The sequence below is a fragment of the Danio rerio genome, chromosome 21, assembly GCF_052040795.2.
Source record: "Danio rerio strain M-AB ecotype USA chromosome 21, GRCz13ab, whole genome shotgun sequence".
NCBI classification, from domain to species: Eukaryota; Metazoa; Chordata; class Actinopteri; order Cypriniformes; family Danionidae; genus Danio; species Danio rerio.
The window spans coordinates 16,060,001-16,078,654 of record NC_141041.1 but is presented as its reverse complement, the minus strand read 5'-3'; the positions used below and the strand labels follow the sequence as shown (position 1 = coordinate 16,078,654).

Below are 18,654 nucleotides of genomic sequence, written 5' to 3'. Positions count from 1 at the left end.
GTCTGGGAAATTCATGAAGATGTAAAATAGCTTGCATTATTTCTAGGTTGTTAGCCATTTTGCTTTGCTAATGCTTTGAGAATTTCAGCTTCTATCTACTGTACGTCAGGTGTATTTACGTGGTGTTCTGGTCTTACAGGTGCAGGCTGCAGCTCTGGATGAGATGTTTCATCAGGGGGAAGCATCAATTCAGCGCTACCATAAGGCCTTGCTGCTCATGGAGGGTCTGTCGCTTCTCCTCACTGAACAGGCTGACATCCTTAGCATTAGCAAGTGTGAGTAAAACAATATATTAAAGATACTGACAGACTTCAGCTTCCATATTAATATTTAAGGTATATTTTTAAGTGCTCCTATTCATGAAATTTCTAGTATTGCTTTTTGAAAAACAACCTGTAAGATTTCAAAGATGAAAAATGTAAGATAAATGGAGTTATTATCTGTCAAGAGAAAGAGCTGATTCTGAATTAAATAAAGTGCGTTATTATAAGACTTTTTGCACAAACCTACATAAGTTAGTATAATGCCAGATTGTGGTCTTCATTGGCTGCCAGCAGAAGTTTACTTGGATCCTCGAACACTAGTTGTTGCTGAGGTCTGGAGGAGTTTAGCTCTTGTTGTCAACATGATGAGAAAATGCAAATACAGTTTTAAATCTAGATCAATAAAACAAACACTGACTTAACTGTTCATTAAGCTACATTTCCAAATGCTGAGGAAACTCAAAAATAAGATATAATTGAGGTAGTTTAGTCTCCAGCATGTGCAGTAAGTGGCTGACCAGTCTTACCAAACTGGACCATTTGACCAATCAGAGCAAAGCAGGCTCTGAGAAAGGTGGGTTTAGAGTGATCACATCCTTGAATTGTATACACGTTGCAAAAAAGGAGCAGATGATGCAGTGTATATTATGAGAAAACTAAACTGATTTTGATCTTGGAAGATGCAAACCTACACTCAAAAAATTAGAAACATTAAAACAGGACACTCTAAAGGAACACTTCACTTTTTTTTTGGAAATATGCTCATTTTACAAATCACCTAAAGTTAAACAGTTGAGGTTTATAATTTTTTTAATCTGTTGTCATGTATAGCCAATGTCCAGGGGCCTTATGTGCAAAGACTTGCGTTGAATTCATACTAAAACGTTGCGTACGGACAAAGCTGTATGTGCGTACGCAGTCAAAAATTCAGATGTATGAAATACTGACTACATGGAATCCTACGCATATTCTCTTTGTACATCCGAATAAACTGAGCACACGTGCACGAGCGCAAAACCCCGCCCTGCCTCCTCCCCTTAATAAATATGGTAGTGAATCCACTTTGGCAAAACCAAATGAAAAAGCAATGGCAAAAGCAAGCAAGAAGAGAAACTTCACAGAATGTGAATTGGATGTTCTCTTATCAGAGGTAGACTGGAGAAAAACTGTTATTTGCAAACTGTTTGTCCTCTGGAATTATTAACAAAAGAAAAAAAAATAGAGTGGGAGAGTTTAGCTGACGCGGTTAAAGCAGTGGGGTCCGAACATCACACTGTGAGTGAATTTAAAAAGAAATGGTTCGATGTAAAGGTGAAGGTTAAGAGGAGAACAGTGGTGCACTGTCAAAGTGTGGACCGAACAGGGGATGCTGAACTAACACCCTTTTAGGAGAGAGTTGCCTTAATTGTGGGCGACACTTTACTGTCTGGAGTAGTATCTGTGTCTGTGGGAGACACAGCTGTATTAAAGGAACAGTTTGTTAGGGCGGTATAGCAGCACCCCTCCGCTCTTATCAAGGCAGTTCCACCGGCATTTCAGCTGCCCAATCGCCCACACAACCTTGAAGCCTCATCCCAACCATGCTGTTTGTGAGGTTGAATTAATCGTGGGTTGACCATTGCCACCATGCTTCAATATTTGTTCAGCGCATTTGAGCATCACATATTATTTGCACATTTATTGAATGGATATTTCCTATTCACGTATGCAAATTCATCTTGAGATGGCGCTTTTATAGCAACGTGTGCAGTCGATTACTCTGATTACATTGGGAAAACCGGCGATTGCTGCAGATTGCGATTTAATGTTTGGCTTGGTATGGAAATCTTATATACCTGCTAGACATGCGGATGATCCTCTCCCATACAGCTGCCATTGCATGGCTCAAAGACACTTTGTAGTGTGCAATTTAACATAATTGCCTCTAGAAGTCGCCAATGGGAATAAAACAAACACACACTAGAAATACACGCACACCAGACATGAACTTGGCGTGGACCAACACACATTCTCACGTTCATGTCATTGTTAGTAAATCCAAACGTGAGCGTGAAATCTGGCGTACGCTAAGTTTTTGTGCATACGCAGCGTTGATACATGAGGCCCCTGGTCTGTCAGGAGCCCAGTTAGCTTAGCTTAGCATAAATCTTGAATTGGATTAAACCATTAGCATCATGCTCAAACAGATTAAAAAAAAGAGTTTTGATAATTATTTTATGTAACCCTTGGCTATTCTGTATTTACATCATGTACTAAGACCAACAGAAAATGAAAAAGCTATTTTAGGTCAATGTGGCTAGGAACTATACTCATTCATTCATTTTCTTGTCGGCTTAGTCCTTTTATTAATCCCGGGTTGCCACAGCGAAATGAACTGCCAACTTATCCAACAAATTGCTTACAGACAATTTTAGCTTACCCAATTTACCTGTACCGCATGTCTTTGGACTGTGGGGGAAACCGGAGCACCCGGAAGAAACCCACGCAAACGCAGGGAGAACATGCAAACTCCACACAGAAACGCAGAGGCTCGACCCAGCGACCTTCTTGCTGTGAGGCGACAGCACTACCTACTGCGCCACTGCTTTGCCAGCAACTATACTCATTCCATTGAAATAATTAAGGAACTTTGCTATCATGCTTTCATGATTTTACGCAGCGCTGTTACCTGCTATGGAAAAAGCAATGAACAGCTGGGAACTATTTTTAGGCACTGTGTAATATAATTGGACAAGTCTTAGTACACAACATGGTACAAGATGCTCATGGTCTAATCCGATTCAATGATTTATGCTATGCTAAACTAAGCTTAATGGTAAAACTCAACTGCTTTAACTTGAAGTGACTTTTAAAATGAGCCTATTTTAAAAAAGGTGGAGTTTTCCACTTTTTGAATAAATTACAGTTGTATAACCATTGTAATGTTTCCTTACAGGTAAACAATGCATTGAACGCCGTCTCACCGCCTTGCAGTCGGGTCTCTGTGTGTAAAGTCTCTTCGCCACACCAATGTTTCACCCTTAAGATTCCCGTTTTCGCAACATCCTCCAGAATCTTTTCCCATTTCCACCTATCAGAGCTCTCTATGGGATTGAACGGGCCTCTTGATTGGACCAAGTTTGTCTGATATCAAAACAGCGCAGATATGAAATTCTGCCACTTTGGATCATCTCAAACACAGAAGGACAGAGTAAATATTGTGTCTGCAGTCCAGATCGAACCCGATTCCACCACTGAAAAGAGAGTAGTTCCTCGGTGCACTTGTTGGCTTAAATAGGATGCGTGTTATAAATGGGTTGTGCAATCTTAGTTGATCTGAGATCCGATTTACCCACAAAACATCAGTTTCTTTAGGTTTTCAAATTAGTTATCACTACATTTACTTGCAGACTGACGCTGAAAGAATTTTTAGATGATTATTAGTGATTTATTAGTAGAGTTTGAGCTGTTTTGTGTGGTTGAAGTTGGTTGATTTGGTTAGTTGGTTTCATTCCAAGTGTCTAGTTTGAAGAATATATAATCCCTGGATGGATGTTTCAGAATTTGTGCACCATTTGAATGTAATAAAAGGCCCAAATTCTCCCATTAGAGGAGATCAATCAGAAATTCACTGACCAAATTATAAGCCATTTATTTAAAGCAAGAAAGTTTTTAATTTTGCCAATTATTTAAAAAACATTCTCATCGTTTCACAGAAGGAAACTGTACAAAGCCAGCAAAACCTTTTGTAGCACTTTAGTGAATGTTTACCAAGAGCATGTCAAATCCCTATTTCCTAATACCGTGTGCAGTGTTTGGACATCTCTTATGACCTGTTAAGTTCCCCCCTTTTTTAAAGATAGCTATTATTGTGTTTTATTTTGTGTTTGGCAATCACTTGTCTGAATGTAGTTCGGTTTTGTTTTAATTTTTAGGGCCTTCAGCTGTAATTTAGGCAGAAATATCAAGCCAAAAAAAATCTGCAGTGTTTTTTTGTAGCATAAACAAAACTATTTAAAAGGAACTCTTGATTTATATCTGTTTTGCTATCATGCGTGCCCCGTTCCTGATTTATACTAGGACTTTAATACTCATTTTAGTGTTTGTTTGAAGACAGAATGTACTTCCTTTTTGGGTCGTGCATGCATAGATGTTCCTGATGTGAGATGTGTTTAATCTGAAGCAGGTATATTAAAGACAGGTCTTAAGATAAGTTTATCTGCACTGTTCGAGGGCTCTTTTGAATAAGTCAGCTGAAGACATTCAAACGCAAGCGGACCAATTAGTGCGAGCACCACATGTTTTGTGTAAAGTAATAGAGTTAGTGCTTTTTAGCCTTTATTTCAATTGTGTCGTGTATGAACCTATGGAAGCCTGTTTTTGCAACTGGATAAAAAACTTGGGAAACACTTAATAACTACACACTGTTCATTGTTTGTTAAGCATTAGCAAAAAGTGAATTCTTTATTTGTTAAGCATTAACTTTACATTAATAGACGTTGGTAAGCTGTTTATATATGCTCTATTCTTTGTTAAAATGTGCTTAATTTTACCTTCATAGTTTGTTACTGATAAATTTTTCATGACTAAATTAAATATTGCATTGTTTACAAATCATTTGTATTTAAGAGTAGTTGGAGGTTTTTTAAGATCAGTCAGAGTGAGTTAGTAAATGATTAATAAACTATTCAAATCAATATTTATACATTAATATTCAGGCATTTATTAATAGTTAATTTGTATGTTAATAAATGCTTTATTAACTCAACTTTATGCAGTTTTATGACCTAATCCAAAGTGAGAACAATTTATGCTTTGTAGATCCTTTAAAAATGATAATTAAAGGCTCAGTAATAAACAAACAATAATCTTTGCAATCCCATCTAAAATTAAAGTTACTGTAAAGTTTAAACATTGCCGAATAACATGAGTGTCAAAGTAGTAAGGGTTGTCATGAGACCATAAATTTAGGCCACGATACTTTACCAGTTAAAGTACCAGGATACCAAGTAGAATCGCTATATTGTATTAATTCATAACTCAAATCTAAGAAATAAAGCAAATTGTCACAAATACTATGTGCTATTTGTTGTAATACTTAAATTTACTTTACAATTTGCTCATTATTGAAAACCTATTATTTGCACAGACGTACAAGATGTTTTGTTGTTATTGCAATAAATAAATCAATCATTGACCACACCATATGATCTGTCAAGACTGCAGAAAACTACAACCCGTCTGAATCGACGGCTCCGAAAAGATTAATATACAAATTATACCAAAAGATTAATATACAAATTATACCAAATAAAATTTGTTACAAAAGATTTTTTTTCAACCAAATATGAAGTAAAAAAATATTATTTTATTAGTGTTTCCTGATGCTATTGTCGATACTACGATACTATCGTTTACAAACTACAGTGGCACCGCCATTATTTGGGAGCCATAGTATCGCGGTGCTACTGAAGTACCGGTAAACCTTGCAACCTTACAAAGTTAAACATAAAATTTTATAAAAAAAATTTAAATTTAATAATTTAACTAATATATTATGATGCAACATTCCAATGTTATTTAGCGAAGTTTAAACTGTGAAGTAGTTTTATTTTAGGTAAAATTTTTAAAGATTTATTTTTCATTTGATACAGTTTCATTTGTGTATCTTAAAATGAATAAAGTCGTATATGTTCTTTTGTCCTGTTTAGAATATAACTGCCTTCAATTGTCATTTATTTGAGATTTACATGTATTATATGTATTAAATTTATACGTATGAATATGCCTGAATAAAAAGATATTTACTTACATATGCTGAATAATCTTTAAAAACCAGCAACTTCTCTCAAATAACTGGTTTGTAAATGATCAAATAATTTAATAATGGAAAAAAATACAATCATTAAACACATTATATATGCGTTTAAAGTCAAGAATAGAGCATTTGTATCTGCAGTTATAAACTGCTTACTAACGTCTGTTAATGTATTTAGTTAATGCTTAACAAATAATGACTTCACTATTTGCTAATGCTTAATAAATGATATATAGTGTGTAGTTATTTTAGTGTTGTATTTATTTCTCACAGTTTTACTTCTTGTCCAGCAGTTCTGAGAGATTAGATTTTTAAATCAGCTTTTTTTTTCAAGCAATTTCATGTATACTCTTATATTTATTGTGCGTTTATGATTTGCAATTGCGAATTATGACTTTATTTAGAGATTTACATGCTGTCTTAACACTTTCTGAGGTGTATCTTGATATTATTTACTACTTTCTCAATTTTTCACTCGTAATTCTGAAGTTATATATCACAATCCTGACTTGTTATTTGAATATATAAACTTGTAATTTATAAAAAAAATTAAATTAAACTCTTAATTCCATTACAAAAAGGCTGCACTGTGGTGTAAAAACGTAACAATTGTCATTTTGTTTCTTCCCTGGCGGAAACAAGCTTCCATACATTATTATGTTTGTGTTAAAATATTTAAAACCTTTTTAAAATGTGCCTTTAAAGGAGAAAAAAAAGCAAAAACTGAAACACTGAAAAATATTTTGTTGTTATATTTAGTTTTTTATCTGATTTCGTATGTTGTTAGTATGGAGTGAGTTATGTTGTGTTTTGTTGGGTTGAATTTGACAGCAGTGAGAAGGATTTCCTAGAGTTTTGCTTGACTTTTATGTGTGTGTGTGAATGTATTTGGTGTGTTTAGAGATCATGCTAGCTAGTTTTCTTTGAATAAACTGATGCGTGTGTGTGTGTCTTGATAGTGAGATATAAGCTATGATGTCTGTTTTGAGCTCTGAAGGCCAGTTGCCATTCATAGTAACATGTATTTCCTTTTTTTTAATACCAGTTAAACAGCGACTTTTTCACTCATTCTCAGTTTCTGATCAGTTTGGATTATGCTGCATTAAGAAGCAGTGTATTTGTGCTTTTTAATCTGCATAAAATAAACTCCCATCAAATGTTAATCACCGCCTAAATGGACATTGGATATATTGTGTCATTTTAAATCGCTATGTACAGCATGAAGTGTTTGTTTCAGTAGGTTTCTCTGATTTGAACATCACACAACACTAATGTCTCGCTCTCATTTTGTTCTTGGGTAATAATAACGTACGTCTGTTTTACCTTGATCTCTCAACGTCACGTGTAAATATGGATTGTAAATTATCGCTTGAAACCTGTACATTGAATAATAAACGCATGGAGATTTGCTTTTCATCGCCCTCTCTCCCCACCAAAGATTTGAGCGTTTCCAGTTGTGACTGTTGATGGGATATTTACAGTCGTTTGTTCTGTAAAAAGACCTGTACACACTCTTTCGTGTCTATATAAGATGTACCTTTTTGCTTTAAACAGTACAGCACCAATAAACGAGGAAAACAAATGTATCGTCTGCCGGCGTCATTGTTTGTGTCCCATTGTATTGACTATTATTTTGAGCAATCTGTAGTGATATTTCATATTTTTCGTAAATTATTTAAAAGTTGAAAGGTTTATGCATGCAAATTTCACAAATAATTTTATTTATATTTACCACATGATATTTTTATTATTATTTTATTAAATGTTTTGCTTTAGATTAACAGAAAACCGTGAGCATTTAATAAATTGTATTTTTAATAACAAAAATACACATGTACAGTTATTTAAAAGTTTTAAACTAGGACAGCACTTTCAAACTTTCAAATTGTCTGGAGTTATGATTGATAATGTTTTTCTTGATGTATTTTCGAGGCTGTGAGGTTCTGTAAACTACTAATGACTGTAATAATAAGTGTATTTTTTTTCCACAAAATGACAATTGGACAAAATCATTTAAAATGACATGTTTTTGAACATTTTAAAAGAAATGTCAAGACAAAACGACGACATGGTGACTGAGCACTGTCGCCTCACAGCAAGAAAGTTGCTGGTTAGAGTCCCGGCTGGGTCATTTGGCATTTCTGTGTGGAGTTTGCATGTTCTCCCCATGTTGGCGTGGGTTTCCTGTGAGTGCTCTCGTTTCTCCACAGTCAACATATGCACCATAGGTGAATTAAATCAACTAACTTGGCTGTAGTGTGAATGATTGTGTATGGATGTTTCCCAGTACTGTGTTGCAGCTTGAAGGGCATCCACTGTGTTAAACATATGCTGGATAAGTTTGCGGTTCATTCAGCTGTGGCGCGACCCCTATTGAATAAAGGGACTAAGTTGAAGGAAAATTAATGAATAATTCATATATTTTATCGTTTTGACTGCCCCTTTAGCAAACGATTGACCATGTTTTTACTGTTTTAAACAATGACTGTTAAAGTATATATATATATATATATATATATATATATATATATATATATATATATATATATATATATGTGTGTGTGTGTGTGGGTGTGTGTGTGTGTGTGTGTGTGTGTGTGTATATATGTGTATATATATATATATATATGTGTGTATGTATATATATATATTAGGAGTTAAGAAATGCAATCCAACATTTTTTTTTCTTGGTGGGGTAGTTAAAGGGTTATTTATTATTTTATTAAATGTTATCCTGGGCGAGGCAGTGGCGCAGTAGGTAGTGCTGTCGCCTCACAGCAAGAAGGTCGCTGGTTCGAACCTCGGATCAGTTGGCGTCTCTGTGTGGAGTTTGCATGTTCTCCCTGCTTTCGTGTGGGTTTCCTCCGGGTGCTCTGGTTTCCCCCACAGTCCAAAGACATGCGGTACAGGTGAATTGGGTAGGCTAAATTGTCCGTAGTGTATAAGTGTGTGTGTGAGTGTGTGTGTAAATGTTTCCCAGAGATGGGTTGTGGCTGGAAGGGCATCCGCTGCGTACAAACTTGCTGGATAAGTTGGCGGTTCATTCCGCTCTGGCGACCCCAGATTAATAAAGGGACTAAGCCGACAAGAAAATGAATGAATGAATAAATAAATGTTAATTAACACAAAAAGTGAGCATATGGTTAATTGTATTGACTTTTGTAGTAACTTAAAATACACATGTACAGGGATTTAAATCCAATTTAGAGATAAAAAAAACAAGATAAAATCTAATTTAAGAGACTAAATGAAAACTTTAGTTTGTCTGGATTTATGATTTATTATAATAAGTTTTAGATTTTTTAGGGGGGCTGTAGGTTTCTGTAAATTACTAATGATATTTCTTTCAAATACAACAATGTTTTGTTTACATAAAAAGACAATTTGTCAAAATAACTTTTTAAAAATGCCATGTTTTGGATGTTGATTCATTCATGCATTTTCTTTTTGGCTTGGTCCCTTTATTAATCTGGGGTCACCACAGCGGAATGAACCGCCAACTTATCCAGCACATGTTTTCATGCAGAGAATGCCATTCCAGCTGCAACCCATCACTGGGAAACACCCATACACACTCATTCACACACATACACTACGGACAATTTAGCATATTCAACTCACTTATACCACATGTTTTAGGACTTGTGGAGGAAGCCGGAGCACCCAGAGGAAACCCACGAGAACATGGGAAGCATGTTTTGGACATTTTTTTAGATAAATATTTAGACTACACTACTTTTTTAATTCCAGAAGTCTTTAAAAAAAACTGTTTGGTGAATAATGATTTTTTATCTATTTTTTTATCAATCTATGATAAAAAAAAATGCTCTAAATGAAAACATTTTTATTTGATATTAGGATCGTCAGATGTTATTAGACGGGCATCACGGTGGCGCAGTGGGTTGCACGATAACCTCACGGCAAGAAGGTCGCTGGTTTGAGCCCCAACTGGGTCAGTTGGCATTTCTGTGTGGAGTTTGCATGCCCGTGTTTGCGTGGGTTTCCTCACGGTGCTTCGGTTTCCCCCACAAGTCCAAAGACATGTGGTATAGGTTAATTGGGTAGCTAAATTGTCCGTGGGGTATGTGAATGTATGTATGGGTGTTTCCCAGTGTTGGGTTGCAGCTGGAAGGGCATATGCTGCTTAAAACAAATGCTGGATAAGCCGAAAAGAAGAATGAAATAATTAATTTTATCAGACCTTTACAGAATAAAACCTAATGAATCTTGTTTTGAAGAAAAAATGTTTTGTTTTTGGCACGTGCTGACATCTAAAATTTACAAAATAAACGTACTGTGGATAATGATAAATGTACACTGAAGTAGCTACTCACCTCACATAGAGATTTCTTTAGATTTGTTTCTCTTTTTTCCGGTAACATTAACGCGACTGAAGGCGTTCCGTTTAGCATATTTTCACAAAACCTGGCAACCCATTTTAGGTCACGCGATATTTTGCGAGATGTGAAAGTTCAGCGGCTCCACGTGGGAGTATGCATGTTACAGGGGAAGTAAATAAGTTGTAGCGGTTAAAACGGATGATTCAGCTGTCAAAATACAAAGCATACAAAATCAGTGTTATAGATTAATTCCGCTATTAGAAATTCACATCAGAGAGAAGCTCCCCGAGAGTCTGCAATGACATGCTGAAGAGCTCCTGTCGGATCATTAATAGTATATTATCACAACATTTACTCCAGTTTTCAAAATTAAAGGTGAGGTTTTTTAAACACTGCATTCTGGTCTGAAGTTAATGATGTTTGCTGGTTAAAATGTTCACCTTTAACTTGGCTTTTCTGTAGGGTGACCAAACTCGTGTGTTTTGCTCGTCTTTCAACATGACTGAGGATTCAGTCAAAGCTGTGAAAAGAGCAGCAGATGATGATCCGCACACCGAAACCGAGCACGAAGACAAGAAGCTGAAAACAGACCAGGAGGAGAGGAAATACCCCAAGAAAAAAGTGGCCCTGCTCATGGCTTATTCGGGGAAAGGGTATTATGGGATGCAGGTGAGTTATGATGGAGCAGGACAGTGATTTATGAGGATGTCCAAATCAAATCACACTGTCAAAGGTGATTTTGTATACTTGTGAAGCATATTAGGTGTTTATTTAGTAATTAGTCAAGTTAAAATATCAAGATATGTATAAAATAATGTTTCATTTTCATTCTGCATAACAGTTAAATCCAAGTATAAAGGAAACAACACATCCATTTGACCCATACTGTTGAAATATATGACAGAATAAATTTTAGTAATGCTTTTTTAAATTATGTATTTGCTTAAATACACGCTGATTCTTTAGAAAAACCGAATGTAATGAAAGATATATACATAATATCAGTGGTGTAAAGGTAACAAAATACAAATACTCAAATTACTGTAGCAAGTAAAATAATATGTCCTGTAATTTCCATCCAATCAAATCACTTGTTGAAAAATAGCATCATACAGAACAACCTCAAGAAATGGGTGTTTCATAAACACAGCAAATAAGTACAGCGTGGAAGCTTTAAAAGTGTCAAAGAAGACACACAATCACTGAGAGACTGTTTAGATCAGGGGTGGCCAACCCTGTTCCTGGAGAGCCACCTTCCTGCAGAATTCAGTTCCAACCCATATCAAACACCTGAACCAATTAATTAGGACCTGAACACCACGTGATAATTACAGGCAGGTGTGTTTGATATGGGTTGCAACTGAAATCTGCAGGAAGGTGGCTGTCCAGGAACAGGGTTGGCCACCCCTGGTTTAGATGAGGATGAAGTAGTCTACTGTGTGAGGACTAAAATGACCCTAAACAATAACTAAAATCACTACAGATTGTATTATGTTTTTACACAAACGCACAAATTGCATGTAAAAGCATTAAGCTTTCACAGTGTAATACTCACTATTCTTGAGTACTTTTAAAAGGGCTGTTTTTACTAATACTTTGGTTAATGTTCACAGCAGATACTTTTACTCTACTTGCACTACATTTTGGGGCAAGTAATGGTATTTTTTATTGAGTATGATTTTTCAGTACTCCTTCCACCACTGCATAGTATGAAGAAGATAAATAAAGGTAAAATTGGTTAGTCTTTAATTAGATATTTATATAGAGCTTTTTTATATTCAATAAATGAATCTTGTTCTAAATTCAGGTTATATGAACTGCTGTTACACTGAATGTCTTTGAAGTGGTTTGTCTTGTCGTTAAAATGTTGGTTATGTGATATTGTTTTTTGCTCAGATTTTTTTTAAAAGGGACATATGCTGTTGTATATCAAATGAACACATTTTTTATTGTTAATCTCGATTTTCTTTTTATATTTCACCCTTTTAATAATAGCAATCCTTTTCGTTTAGAGAAATGCAAGAAACTCACAGTTCAAAACGATTGAGGATGAACTGGTTACAGCTCTTGTTGGAGCCAGATGTATCCCTGAAGGCCATGCAGAAGAGATGAAGAAGATGTCTTTCCAGAGGAGTGCACGAACTGATAAGGTGAAGACTTTAATTTTTTAAAGAATATATTAAATCCATTTATTTTAGTGAACGTTATCGTACAGTTGTTTTACTTGAAATAAGCTATATGGTAAAATAGTTGCATTATCATTTACTTTACTGTAATTATGTAATTTATATAACAAAAATAAAAATTGGTTGAAAAAAAATATGAAAAAAATAATAGTATCCCAATGTTACTAAAATGATGCTGATTATATATATTTTATTTTATTTTTATTTTTTTTATACATTTAGAAATGTTTTGAAAATTGGACATTTTAAAATAATAAAATTAAAAATATAAGAATTGTATTTAAAAAAAATAAAATAAAAGCAATTAGCAAATAAATACTAACATTTTATCAATTTTAAAATATTAACCGAAACGATATACCACAATAACTCATGTCCTCTCGTTGCATTGACAGGGTGTTTCTGCTGTTGGTCAAGTTGTTTCCCTGAAGGTGTGGATGATTGAGAACATCCTGGAGAAAATCAATGCTCATCTGCCACCGCAAATCAGAGTTTTAGGTTGAGATTCTTTTTGCATATTTACTGTAAAATGCCATTTCTTTATTGTTATTCTATTACTCCGTGAATATTTGTAGTTTTTATTTGATAATTTTCAGTTTAATTTGTACTTTTTAGTTATTTGCAGTAGAGCTGGGCCGATTAACAATATTTTATCAAATCAAGATAAAATTTATGTCAATAACAATGATAAGCTCTGCACTTTTTACTCTACGGTGATCTAAAAGCCAATCACACAGCAGAAATGCGCAACAATGGGAATCTAAAAGTGTGTTAATATTAGAAATGCATCAAATTTTCTTCCTCCTGTGAGGCGACATTACTAACCACTGAGTCACCATGTCACCCTTTGTTTTATGTTCAGTTCAATTAAATTTGTCAACCAATTATCTTAACTAAATTGATTTGGGTTGGGACAACAGGAATTAATTATGTGGAACCCTGCATTTTTTTACAGCGATCATTCTTTTTAACTGTTTTAGCTAGCAAAAACAAAAGCTGACCAACATCTCCATGTCATATTTTTAACTCTTCTCAAACTTCCAGGTTGCAAAAGAGTCACCGGTGGCTTCAATTCCAAAAACAACTGCTACGCCCGCACCTATTCCTACATGCTGCCCACTGTGGCCTTCTCCCCGAAAGACTATAACCAGGAGGACACGTCTTTCCGTCTGACCTCAGACACCCTTCAGACGGTCAACCGGCTATTCGGCCTGTACAAAGGCACCCACAACTTTCACAATTTCACCTCGCAGAAGGGCCACCGGGACCCCAGTGCCATGCGCTACATCACCCACATGTCCTGCGGGGAGCCATTCATCAGGAAAGACGTTGAATTTGCCGTCATCACAGTCCGAGGCCAGAGCTTTATGATGCACCAGATCCGCAAGATGATCGGCCTCGTGATCGCTGTGGTTAAAGGATACGTGGATGAAGGGGTGATAGAGAAGAGCTGGGGAGAGGAGAAAGTTGGTGTTCCCAAAGCTCCGGGGCTCGGGCTGGTGCTGGAGCGGGTGCATTTCGATGGCTACAACAAACGTTTCGGAGGAGATGGCATTCACGAGACTCTTGAATGGACCGAGCAGGAAGAAGCCATTGCGGATTTTAAGGAAAAGCACATATATCCTACTATCGTGGACACCGAGCTCAATGAGAAGTCAATGGTAAATTGGATGACGTCGCTGTGTATTCATGATTTCGAAGAGACGGCCACAGGAAATCAAGACCGCAAAGTGGGTATTTTATCACAGTTGTAGTATATATTATTATGCAGTATAAATTTTTTGACTTTTTGCCTTGCAGTTTTGACTATTTTTAAGACAAATTCAAGTTTTTAAATCTGACAACTTTGACTTTTTTTGCTGGCAGTTGTAAGTTATGGGCTCTTTTTTAACGATCTAGGCACAAAGTCTAAAGCGCATGGTGCAAAAGCATTATAGCTGTGTCAGAATCCCCTTTTGCTATTTTAAGGGTGGAAAAATATGCTTGCATCAGTAGCGTCACGCTATGGCACAATTGCTGTTTACATGGCGGACTTTGTAAGTGAAACAACCGAATGCTTCACTAGCGAGAAAACAGTTAGGCAGACCATCTGTGTGAGGATAAAGAATGAGCCTCCTCCATTGAGCCTCTTAACTTTCTCTTTACTTTTACTCTTTATTTTACTCATTGACTTTCGTGGATTAAGGAAACGGTGTTGTATGCACTTAACTGAAGACATCCATTAGCCTACATATTTAATATCGTTGTTTAAGTGCATTTTGTTTCAAAACGATTTCTAAATTCAGTTCTATTTTCCAGCAAACGAATAAATTAACAATAATAATGAAGTGTGGTCAAGTTATATCCAACCACACGTCTTATTCATATCCTCCATATACGCATACATCTTCAAAACCTGACAAGTGGACAAATAAAAACTTGTTTTTATCAAAACGAATATAAATATGCATAAAATAAATAATACTGCTAATAATGATAACATTATTATAACAGAGTGGCGCAAATTGATTTGCTATTTAAACCAGGGGTGACCAACCCTGTTCCTGGAGATCGACCTTCCTGCAGATTTCCGTTGCAACCCATATTAAACACACCTGCCTGTAATTATCAAGTGCTGTACAGGTCCTAATTAATTGATTCAGGTGTGTTTGATCAGGGTTTGAGCTGAACTCTTTAGGAAGGTCGATCTCCAGGAACAGGGTTGAACACCCCTGATTTAAACAGTGTGGTGCAAAACGTGAAAATTACAGTTGCACTGATCTGAAAATAGCAACAAATCACGCAAAACACGTCTTGCGCCTTATTGCGTCGGGTGTATGATAGGGCCCCATATCTTGCACATCTGCAATAACTTTTTTTTTTTTTTTCAGATTTTGAGTTTATATTTTTGAAATTTTTTAGAATTGTCATTTGCATTTCTCTATTCTGATTTAGTTTTAATTCTAAGTTTTTATCTTGCGTAAACTTGCAAATTCTTAAACTTGCAATTTCTTTATACTTCTAAAATTCTTATACTTGCACTATTTTTCTTAGAATTGCGACTCTATTTCTTGCATTTTGACTTCATGAAAATAAGATTGGTGATCTATTTACTTGTAATTGTGTGATAACGTTACAGCACAAAGAAAAATATTCCAAATTGTGAGCTATTAACTTGAAATTTTGAGATTAAAAACATGCTAAGAAATAACTTTTTGAAAGGATGTAGAAACGTCAAATGAAAATGGTACATTAAATCTGTATGCCATTAGGTGATGGTAAGTAACTGTTAAAATTACTTTTGGATTATTTGTTTTAGAATCTAGATATCTGGTCAAAATCATTCATCCAGAAATGAAACAAGTCTTCATTTAACCAAACTTAAGTTTTAGAATGCAGTCACGTTTGGTCAATGTTTTTGAATAGACTTCTTTTTGATTAATGTCTTGTGGAATAATCTTGATCTCATCATTTTAAACAAAAGAGAAGTATTCTTAATTGATCCAGAGTATATTTTGTCCTAATGTGTACAATATATCATGAATTATTCACTATTTATAAGTTGCTTTTTTTTGTCCTCAGGATGATGACGAAGATGGAAATGCATCTGACTAAACCAAAGGAAACGGTTCTCCTTTTTTTGTTTTACTTTTGTGAGAATTCAATTCCTAAGTTTGCATTATTATAATTCTGAAATAAAAAAAGCTTTTATTAAGACTCCTTTGTTTAATTTTGTGTTCAACGATAACAGTTTGGTAATGTTAAGAGGTTTTGTTCTTTTTGATGACAACGAAGCCAAATCAATTACTGTAGTCACCTTTAAGTATTTATCTATTTATTTTATTATATATGCATGTATGTATGTTGTTGTTGTTGTTGTTGTTTTTACAATATACAAATGGAAATTAGACCCTAAATTTGTACTAAATAAAAAAATGCATTGCTATGTAACCACAAACAATTCTGATTGGTCCAACGTCATGGGCGCTGTAAAAAGGAACAGGTGTCACACGAAAACAGAAGAGGAGTCTGCTCAATAATCATTTACACTGAAGAAAAACATTTTATGGGCTTAGTTTATTCTTAAAAAAATACCCCGTTAGAATTTCAAACGTATTCGTTTAAATTAAAATGAGGCGTTCTAAAAAAATTCTTCTCACGTTCTAACCACAGTCTATGGTTCTAGCAGCTTAATTCATTTCAATGGCAAAACAGCAGCTGACCACTAGAGGCGACATAACCTTTTGACATGAACGCACACCAGAAACACGTGAAACCATCATGGCGCCGTCCGGGGACAGCAACGTGAAAGAACATAACAACCAGGTTTCATATAAGAAAGCTATAAATACTAAAACAGATCTTATACTTCAAAACAAAAAACATGCCAACGATATATTCGACGTTATTGAATATTTGCAGGTCTGTGCTTTTTTTAATCTCAGAGGAATTCAACACATTTTGTAAAGTTCTTTGAATTAACTCTAACGTTACTTTCTATATAAACATGCGTTTCTTATTGCAGTCCGAAAAGGAAAAAGAAATCATTTTTGCCACTAACGCGTGCAGTAAGATCTTCTGTGAGCTGATAGAGAGAGGAGATCTGTTTGTTGGTGAACTGCCCAAAGAAGAAGATCTCGCGCAAGGTAAATAAATACCCGTTTTAGTTTTACCTCAGATGATGTATACTGAGTTAATTTGACTGTCCAGTGAACCGATTACCAGTTTACCAAGGGCAAAGATTACATATAGCTCACTGCATTAGATGTACGATTTTGGTCCTTCATCAAATGAATGTTGCAAATGACATAATGTAGACAAAACATTAAAAACAAAGTTCATTAATTGTTTCACATGAATATAAATATAATACATTATTATATCATAACACAGTTGTTTTGGTATTTCTGTAATCAACAGCGTTTTGATATTACTGTCGCCCTGAATGTCACTTTGGGTGGTCTCCTCCGTAAACCATGATTCATGTGTACCTAATTTACTCTTACAAAACAATAACAACTATATATTATAGTAGGCGCATATTATTGGTATTAATATTAATATTGATTGATTTTAATTTCAGGTGATCGCAGTGCTGAAGAGAAATATCATATATTTATGAGACACCGTTACAACAGCTGCGTGGAACTAATGCTGGAAAATGTGAGCCATGAATCTTTCCAAGTCAAGGTGACTAAATTGTGTGTATTCTTTATATTCATGATGACAATTGTTCTTGTTATCAGTATTTATATGTAGATCTAATTCCAGGATGTCTTTGCGGGGTCTTAAAATGTCTTAAATATCAAAAACTAAAATTTAGGCCTTAAAAAGTTAAAAATTTGCAGAAATATTAACTTGTAGGTCTTAAATCATTTTAAACGGGTCTCAATTTTCCAATGCTCCTGTAAAGCTGCCCAATCTTTAGGTCTAACCAGTAGTGCAATAGCAGCAATGCATGATATAGGTATAAGTTATAAAGTGCAGTTATAGAAAAACGGTGGGTAATATTTACAGATGAATGTACTATATATTGTATTAGCTATGAACAGAGATGAACAATGATAAATATATGTACAGGTTGCTGTTAATAATCAGAAGTGTGCAGATAGATATAAACATAATTACAAATGTATATGTACAATGGGTATATACAATTCAAAATGAATTGAATGAATCAGTGCAATGTAGTGTGATGAATGTGCAATTTTTAAATGTGCAAATATTAAATAGTGCAGTGATTATGGAGAGTATATGTTATGAGGGGGCAAAAGAGTCTGTGGGGGGACACAGTTCAAAAGGGAGACAGTTCTGGGGAAAGGGAGACAGTCTGCTGGTTTTGACTGGCGGAGCCTGAAGCGCATGCCAGAAGGCACAATTCTATTGAACAATATGGTTCCTGACATTAACAATTTTAAGTTCTCCATGTATGTACAGACCATATCTGGTGAGAACACTGACCTGGAAATACTTGCACATTTTGTTCATTGTAGTTTTTAAAGCTTGTTAAAGAAAAGTATGGATGGTTTGCTTGTTTTGACACATTATTCAAGTAATTAGAATTTGTTTTTTGACACACACACACACAC

The 18,654-nt window shown here is 35.1% G+C and overlaps 3 protein-coding genes and 1 long non-coding RNA gene across 10 annotated transcripts in view; 3 read left to right on the top strand and 1 right to left on the bottom strand.

The window, feature by feature from the left end:
* The window catches only part of ulk1b (unc-51 like autophagy activating kinase 1), a 44,384-nt gene extending 36,742 nt beyond the window's left edge, over window positions 1-7,642 (top strand). For all 4 annotated transcript variants that reach the window (XM_087300968.1, XM_087300966.1, XM_087300967.1 and 1 more), the window contains exons 27-28: window positions 140-275; window positions 3,199-7,642. In XM_087300968.1, coding sequence (XP_087157094.1) covers window positions 140-275; window positions 3,199-3,254 — 192 coding nt within the window. In that variant the 3' untranslated portion in view covers window positions 3,255-7,642. The remainder of the gene's footprint in view (window positions 1-139; window positions 276-3,198) is intronic.
* Window positions 120-10,503, bottom strand: LOC103909433 (uncharacterized). Of its 2 annotated transcripts, none has more exons than XR_015520148.1 (3): window positions 10,395-10,503; window positions 511-613; window positions 120-259 (listed from the first exon to the last, which is right to left on the bottom strand). It is a non-coding gene; the product is annotated as an uncharacterized LOC103909433 (long non-coding RNA). The 2 variants fall into 2 exon arrangements; XR_015520149.1 differs by having other exon boundaries at window positions 137-259; window positions 507-613.
* Window positions 10,504-10,508: 5 nt separating this feature from the next.
* pus1 (pseudouridine synthase 1) lies at window positions 10,509-16,280 on the top strand. 3 transcript variants are annotated; one of them, NM_001008603.3, is given in 6 exon segments: window positions 10,509-10,775; window positions 10,863-11,069; window positions 12,413-12,550; window positions 12,982-13,084; window positions 13,631-14,316; window positions 16,148-16,280. In NM_001008603.3, coding segments are annotated over 6 exon segments (1,239 nt in total). In that variant the 5' UTR covers window positions 10,509-10,703; the 3' UTR covers window positions 16,181-16,280.
* Window positions 16,281-16,827: 547 nt separating this feature from the next.
* The window catches only part of noc4l (nucleolar complex associated 4 homolog), a 9,593-nt gene continuing 7,766 nt past the window's right edge, over window positions 16,828-18,654 (top strand). Inside the window, 3 exon segments of the mRNA NM_001024397.1 lie at window positions 16,828-16,987; window positions 17,091-17,211; window positions 17,649-17,755. Coding sequence (NP_001019568.1) covers window positions 16,847-16,987; window positions 17,091-17,211; window positions 17,649-17,755 — 369 coding nt within the window. The 5' untranslated portion in view covers window positions 16,828-16,846.